This window comes from Labrus mixtus, chromosome 2, assembly GCF_963584025.1.
Source record: "Labrus mixtus chromosome 2, fLabMix1.1, whole genome shotgun sequence".
Classification (NCBI taxonomy): domain Eukaryota; kingdom Metazoa; phylum Chordata; class Actinopteri; order Labriformes; family Labridae; genus Labrus; species Labrus mixtus.
Window position 1 is genome coordinate 9,045,483 of NC_083613.1, and position 7,956 is coordinate 9,053,438.

General features: G+C 40.7%; 1 protein-coding gene across 1 annotated transcript; it reads right to left on the reverse strand.

The window, feature by feature from the left end:
- Positions 1–7,099, reverse strand: LOC132983837 (pancreatic secretory granule membrane major glycoprotein GP2-like). Its single transcript, XM_061050348.1, has 10 exons — positions 6,989–7,099; positions 5,684–6,172; positions 5,087–5,521; positions 4,380–4,784; positions 3,996–4,195; positions 3,127–3,278; positions 820–1,062; positions 535–694; positions 348–423; positions 1–245 (listed from the first exon to the last, which is right to left on the reverse strand). Exons 1-10 carry the CDS (start codon positions 7,062–7,064, stop codon positions 226–228), a joined length of 2,256 nt encoding a protein of 751 aa, XP_060906331.1. The 5' UTR covers positions 7,065–7,099; the 3' UTR covers positions 1–225.
- Between the last annotated feature and the right edge of the window lie 857 nt (positions 7,100–7,956).

The following is a 7,956-nucleotide window of genomic DNA, read 5'->3' on the forward strand; positions in this document are numbered from 1 at the left end:
AAGAGTTTGGTAACATGTTTTTTTTAATACATTTTATTATTTCTTTGTTATTGTTGATTTGTTACACAATCATTACAAAGGACAGAAGAATCAGAGCAGGCTGTGTGTGAGTGTGAAAAGTTTGATTATAAAAGGTTAAACCAGTTTTTAAAATAGTTTCATGTCTTGTGTATAAGAGAAACGTCTTCATGATATGACATTATGGGATGTTTTGGTGTAACCAGCTCACTTAGTTGACTTGTCCCCTAAAGATTAGGAAAGAGAAATAACAAAAACATGCTTGTTATTTCCACACAGTTTCTTGTGTTGGGACATCAGCCCTCAGACTAAATCATATTTTTACTTACAAGCAATTGGTCCAATGATGACGCGTTCCATAGCAACAGAGCTGGAAACAGAGCGATATTTCCTCCTTCGACAGGACTTCATGGTGGAGAGGATACAGAAAGAGCAGATATCGTCACTGTCCATTTTTTTTAAGCAGCAGTGATTATGGATGAACAACTCATTGATGAAGTGAACTGTTTGACTTACTGGGACACAGCAAAATCTCTCTCGGTCACACAGGCTTATGTTGCAGTGAAGATAAATGGCTCTATAATCGTCCTCCAGCAGGAAGAGCAGGGCAGAGAAACGAGCACGCAAAGACATGCCGCTCTCAATCACAGACACCTGTCGGGCATCGGTCGGACACCTGGCAGAGAGAACGAAAAGAGCTCACCAAGTCCATAAAGCATATTACACTACATCTCACTTTTCTCCATTTCAGTTTAACTCCACAAACAATGTTCTGAGTCTAAAGAGAAGAGGGACACTCACTTGTTCTGGATGAGAGAGTATCGCTGGTAATAGTGAGGATCGGATGAGTGAGAGGCGTAGCATTCCTCCAGAACAACAACAAATCTGAGCTCTCTTTCTGTTACAGAGACACCCACGTACAAAGGTGAACCCAGTGGCAGGTTGACCCCTCCAGCTGGGAAAGTCTCAGTGAAGGCGGCGTTACGGAAAAGAGACATGGCGGCACTGGGTCCGGCACCAGATCCTAAAATACCCCCTGAAGACCTACAAAGAAAGTAAGTTTGAATTGATTTTCAATTAAACATCTTAAAGGGGCTATATGTAACTTTCAAAAATACTGCGTTTGTAGTGACACTGCAGGCCGTTAGGTGAACTGCACCAGTAACCTGTTGCTTGCTCTCGCTCGCATGCTCGTCATACGTGCTCGTACGTACACAAACGAGCATCATCATCGGCCGCGAAACACTGGATATTTAACGGCATAATGTTTACAGAGGAGGTAAGTGGTCATACACATGTGAAAGTCTGTGAAGGAGTCTGTGTTCTGCTTGAGGCCGGTCGTTTATTTGTACTAACAGATTCCATATTAGATTCATTCTCCATCCTACAAACGACAGTCCCGGCAGGCACTACTGTTGATCTCTGTAAGCGGAGCGGAGTGTTTCATACAGGAACATAGATAGACAGTGAACATTTACTTTTTCACATCAGTTAACCGTTCGCTTATTAATGGGCAATAAAAAACGATTTATACATGTAAAAAGTTACATATAGGACCTTTAATTTTGTACAATCAAAATGATTTCTGAATAATCTGGTTTTGTGGTTGTAGTAGTTTATGTATTCATGCTGATACAGACAACAGGCAGTGGAATAAAAATGTTCCTGTCCAGAATAATTTGATGATGGGTTAGGGTAGGACAAAGCGAGAGAAGAGGGATCGACTTTACAGTACAACAATGGGATTACTCTGGGATAAATTCAAATAGCTGACTGTCCAACAAAACGTGTGTTTGGACCTCACTCAAACACTTTATTAACAGGGTTTAGTGCTGTACAAAGCATGTTTCTCTTTTTCATACAGAAAAAAACCTACACTGTAGACTATAATGTTATTTAAAGTGGGTTATAGGTTAGACATCCTGTATACTCATGCTGCTGACACAAACCCTACAACACTGCTTTCATTCACCGTGATACCATCACATTCTTGGTTTAATATTGCTATGGCAATTTACACTTTGAATTTGATTTTAAAAAATATGATATCACTGACTTTTAGATCAAACCAGCACAACTGTGTTTTTATTCATCAAGCCTGGTTTTTGTTTGGGGAGGGATAAAAGCTCGAATTAAAAACATCTGGAGGACTAGCCCTACCAAACCTCTCTAACTACTACGTAGGTGCCCAAATAAAAGGAGCATTCATATAAAAGGAGCATATGCATTTACAAATGAATGCATATTTACAAAAGTAACTAATCTTACCTCCGATAGAATAGACAACATCTTCATTAGCAGTACATTAAGAGCCTGGGTAAAAGTTACACGAACAAAGCAACTCCAAAAAGACCTGGTGTACTTGAGAGAAATTACAAGTGACAGAGACTTCAAACCAAAAACAATAGATGATACATTTAAATTATGGGCTGAAAAATGGCTGACCAGATTTATCCAGTTCATTAAAAACAGGGGGCTGGACAAGAAGCTACTTAACAAAAATAATGGGCAATAAAACTCATAATGATGTACACATACACGTATTGATACACCGAGAATGTTAAGGATAGGGCCATGATGATAAGAAATATTTTTATATTTTGACCACTGGAGGTTCAAATCCCCTCGCCTTTAATTTTCCATTTGCTGACTGCTTTGTATTTTTTAACATCTTCATTGCTGTACGTATTTGCCATCTAAAGATTGCGTACATACAACAAAGGCCTACCCGCTGTTTATATTAGGTACAAAATAAGTCACAAAACTTAAAATATGAAAATGATGAAGAATATAAAAATTTTAGTGACAATGTTTTCCTTGCTTTATCTTTTTTTTAAATGGCAAATGTAGTGTACATTTTGTCACTAACTGACAACCTTCTTTTTTCATATGCCAAAGGTTTAACGGGGCCCCCTGGTGGATTATCTATGTGCTGTATGTAACTAAAGGAACTCACTGAGGACATGTGTATCAAAAATGATTCACCTGGTTATATAGTTAATATCAACATTTGATCTCAGAAGTATTATCAGGTATTAGTTAAACAGTTCACATGACATATTGACTAGTGCATAGTTCGTAGCAATCAATAAGAGGGAGGCTACTTACGGCAGGAATGGTCTGATAGCCACATTCAGGCTGGTGTCTGTTTCCAGGGGATATGCACAGGAGAAGGGGATGCTCACAGGAAGGTTAAAGGACCCATTGATAACAGGGTAGACAGATAAACTGTTGGAGTAGATCGCATGTGTGCGGTTGGTCTGAAAAACAGGGGTTGATTGAATTAACGGAAAGTACATAGACATGTAAACTTTAGTTGAAGTGTTGTGAGCAGCTGCATTAAAAGCATTACCAAAGAGAGGGAGAAAAAACTTCCCATACAGGGGGGAGAAGCTATATTTAAAATGTTTTAAGATAATGAATAATGAGTCCCTGTGCACCTTAAATTTAGTCTCAGACCAACCAAAAGCTATAAGGTTTAACTTGGAGTACAGTAAGAGAAGAGGGACAATGGGATAAATATTTTAAAGAGGTCTAGATTTTTATTTTTTTTCCCTTAGCTGCATGTTTAAAATCAATTTGAAGGAAAATAACATGACAAAAGAAAATGTTGAAATTCATTTCCAAAGGAAAAGCTAAGAACATGGGCGGTTCTAGGCAGGGGCCAACAGGGGCCAGTGCCCCTGTAACACTGAGCTTGGTCCCCCCTGTGTCCACCCCTCAAAAAGGAAGAACCCCCCTAGTATTTGACTCAACAACCGGACTCACAATCTAGTATTAAATACTGTTACTGAAACAAACATAAATCATGTTATTTAATGTTGTGGTATTTAATGATGTGTGCTATTATTTGGCATAATATATATATATTTTTTTAAACGATCATCTTTGTCTATTTTTCACCTGGCCCCAGTTTGGCCCCCTCAGTAAAAGTGGTCTAGAACCGCCACTGGCTAAGAAACAAAACAAGTCTGTACCGTCAGAGTGTTTCCACAGGCACCTTCCACAGCGTCTACTTCATACCACACCATGTTATTTTGTACTCTGGCCCAGGAGCAATTAAGAGATGCCAAGTTGCCAGAGTATGGGTTCAAACCTGAGGTGAGGTCAGCCAAATCCAGCCCCATTTGAAGTTTATCAGGGCTGCAAATTAGCTGGTAATCATGCAGTGCAGAGTCTGGAAATAAAATAATAAAATTATTATGCATATATCCTGTGAAACCAAATCACAAACTCTGTAAACTGTCGCTTCACTATGAACAAATTTTTAAAATATTTAAGAAAATCCTCTTAGTACAAATATTGTAGTTTAATATGAGTAACAAAAATTGGCGATTACTTAAACAAGAGTAAACATTTACCTTCACAGACAACACTGGCATCATCAACGTGAGTACAGTTGTGGACCCCAAGCCCTGAATGTCTGCACTCTGTTATTGATGTTTCGTTGCCGGAACAACCAACCTCATCCAACCAGATGGGTCCACTGCCCTGTCCAAAATAGGCAACTGATGGTGCTGACAGAGCCCTGCCACAGCCCATCTGTCTGCACGCCACCTGAGCATCAGCCAGGCCCCATTGATCATCACACACCGTCCCCCACTGTCCACGGTGGAAGATCTCTACTCTGCCAGAGCAGGACTGGTTCCCTCTGTTAACCAGACGGACCTCACCCTCAACTGCTGAGCTGTTGTCGGGTGTTGTGGTGGAGGTGATGTTCCCAGGTGTTGTAACAGGTGTGGGGGGTACAACTGTACTGTTAGATCCTGGATGACCTAAAAGAAGAGTCTCTATCAAGTCCGTAAACAACTACAGTCTACATTGTTATCAATATTTATGAGCAAATGATCTCTTTATTTATCACACACAACAGGCATCATGTTATAGTTGGAAATAAATCTTGATCCATATATTTAAAATATTATACCTAGTACTGCACATTGAACTACAGTGCTACAAAACAACATCTATTACATGTGGTCAGTGTTTGACTTCATTTACGAGAACACTTCAATAGACAAATAGGAGAACAAGAATAGGAGTTTTAAAAAAAAGTATAAACATTTACCTTCACAGACAACACTGGCATCTTCAATGTGATTACAGTTGTGGACCCCAAGCCCTGAATGTCTGCACTCTGTTATTGATGTTTCGTTGCCGGAACAACCAACATCATCCAACCAGATGGGTCCACTGCCCGGACCAAAAGCTGCATTTAGTAATGCTGAACGAGGAGGGCCACAGTCCAGCTGTCTACACACCACGTTGGCATCCCTGAGGTCCCAGTCATCGTCACACACCGTCCCCCACTGTCCACGGTGGAAGATCTCTACTCTGCCAGAGCAGGACTGGTTCCCTCTGTTAACCAGACGGACCTCACCCTCACCTGCTGAGCTGTTGTCGGGTGTTGTGGTGGAGGTGATATTAACCTGACTGGCAGAAGAGGTCGCTGTACTTGGATCAAGTGTGGTTGAAGGATCTTCAGGAGTTGCTCTGTTCACCTCTGGTTACAATGAAAACAAGGAGATACCGTTGCTTAACTAAAGGACAATTTTTAAATCAGAATTTAAAACAACAGGACAATAGAGTCATTCTTTAAATAGCTGAATTAGATGAGAATTGTAAATCTTTTGTTACAGAGTTAATGTTACAAATGGAACAATACCTGCACAGTATGCAAGCGAACATGCGCTTGGCTGCACAAGTTTGTAGACGAAGTAGTTTCCATAGCAGAGCTTGACATGGATGGTGTGTGAGGAGAAACGACAGCAGCTTCCTGACCATGAGCCACACACAGTGCGGTTCACAATCTGACCTGACTGTGTGGGATGAGGAGTTGTTATCCATAGAGGAGCATTGGTTCCACACCTTCTTTCAGCCACACACCTCTCTGGAATTTTAGCATTGGTTTGCCCCAGAAACAGCCGATACCAGCCTTGCCAGTTAACATTTTGGTCACAGCGTGGGTTCTGGCGGGACGTGTTATTTGTTGAGCGCCAGTCATCATTCAGCACAGTGTACTCCTGGCAGGGGTCAGCACACTGGAGAGTCCCATTCATTCTGACACAGTCTGTGCCTGAAGGACACACAGTGGATCCACAGCTGAACTGGACAGACTGGGAGGAGGGACCTGATCTGGAGCTGGGGGAAAGCCCTGGTGGTGCAGAAAAATGACATCTAAACTGTTAGTATTTAAAGGTCCCATATTATGCTTTTTCTGGTTTTATATGCCCTTTAGTGTGTTTTCCAAGTGTCCTGTGCATGTTTAGGCACATCTATGTGCATAAATTAAAAGTCCGCGGAAACGCAGCTTCTCCTACGTCCTCCTGTTAGCTGTAGCATTAGCCGTATTTAACGCTCGGTTCTAGCCCCCCTCGATAAATGTGTCAGTCCGACGTCATTGTCAGTGTGAGATCACTGATCTAAGCCCATTGGCTCGTTGTGGCAAGCCCTGCAGCTCATGTTGAAATTTCCGAGACGCGTGCTGAGCAACTGACCAATAACGACAGAGCGGATCGGCAGACCAATCAGAGCAGACTTGGCCCACGTGGGGTCTAACAGTGTGGGCTCAACAGAGCGTAGCTGACGGACTCAGAGCGGAGAGGGAGCAAGGAGGAGCAGTACATGAAAACAGACACTTTTTTCGGACTTTAGCTATTGTGAACGTACAAAAGTAGGAACATAGATTAAATAACCCCAAAAAGGGCATAATATGGGCTCTTTAAATAATGTAAGAATAGCTGATATACATTATCACTGGGGTGGTAAAATGCAACACTAACAGAATTAAATATCATAAGAATTTTTAGCGAAGTATTAATTGGTCTTCAAAACCCCCACATATATAGCACAATCAGTTTGGTTTGTGTGTCTGAACACATTATTCATTTGATCAAATGCTTTTAATTGAAGCACATGACGACTCAAATAGGAGAAAAGATACATGATAAAATGAAGTCAGATGGTTTACCTGATGTTCTTACAGTAAAACACTGTAAAAGCAGGAGTAAAAACACACCCCTAGGCACCGTCATTATTGCCCACATCCACAATATTGACTTTCTGAAAAAGAAGAAAAGGCATGTCTGAAACCACATTTTCAACTAGAATCACAGCCATGGCCTTGGCAGCTCAGCTACCACAGTCTGTTTGGCAGCTTTTTCCACTTCCAAGGAGCAGCTAACATTTTTGAAGTACTTGAGCACCACCTGTAGGTCAACTGTTGGTGACTGTTGTCACCACAGGAACAAGTTTCCATAATAAACAAGTAGTATGGAACTCTGGGGAATCGAACCATAATCATCAGATTACCTGAGTAGCTGTTTCACCCACAGGGCTACAGAGAGACAAGACACCATCAAACCATACCACACTATGGGGCAGTGACAAAACACTGGAAAATCTTTGGTTTTTAGACCTTAGACTTTTTGTTGAAAAAATGTTGAACATAATTGTAAAAAATATAGAGAAGTGAACTTACAAATGGAATACAACTTGCAGCAAACGAGTTATGAGCCTTGAACACAACATTTTTGATGACTGACCAGACGGTGGCGCTATAGGATCATTTATGAGTATATTGAGCATTGTACATCCAGTAACCACATGGCCAAGTTTAAATACCATAGCACTTTTAGTTTTTGAGATATCAGCTTTTTGATGACTGACCATATGGTGGCGCTATAGGATAATTTATGAGTATGTTGAGCATTTTATTTTATTTTTATTAGCACTTTTAGTTTTTGAGATACCAGCCTTTTAAGATCTGCTCTATTTAATATTTAACATTTAAAAATGTCATTTAAAATCAGTCAAACATTTAAGTGTTGAGAAAAGCAAAAACCTTCACAACACACATGAACTGGAGTCAGCATGTTAGTGAGTAGCTTATGTAGTTTCTCGGGAATTGAATACAGTATCTTCGAGTTAGGTGGACTT

Coding starts and splice junctions, on each gene's coding strand:
- LOC132983837 (XM_061050348.1), bottom strand. CDS start 7,064: ATGTGGGCAATAATGACGGTGCCTAGGGGTGTGTTTTTACTCCTGCTT. Junction 5,522..5,683: donor TTCGCTTGCATACTGTGCAG/GTATTGTTCCAT, acceptor CATTGTAACCAG/AGGTGAACAGAGCAACTCCT. Junction 3,279..3,995: donor CCTGTGGAAACACTCTGACG/GTACAGACTTGT, acceptor CCTGTTTTTCAG/ACCAACCGCACACATGCGAT.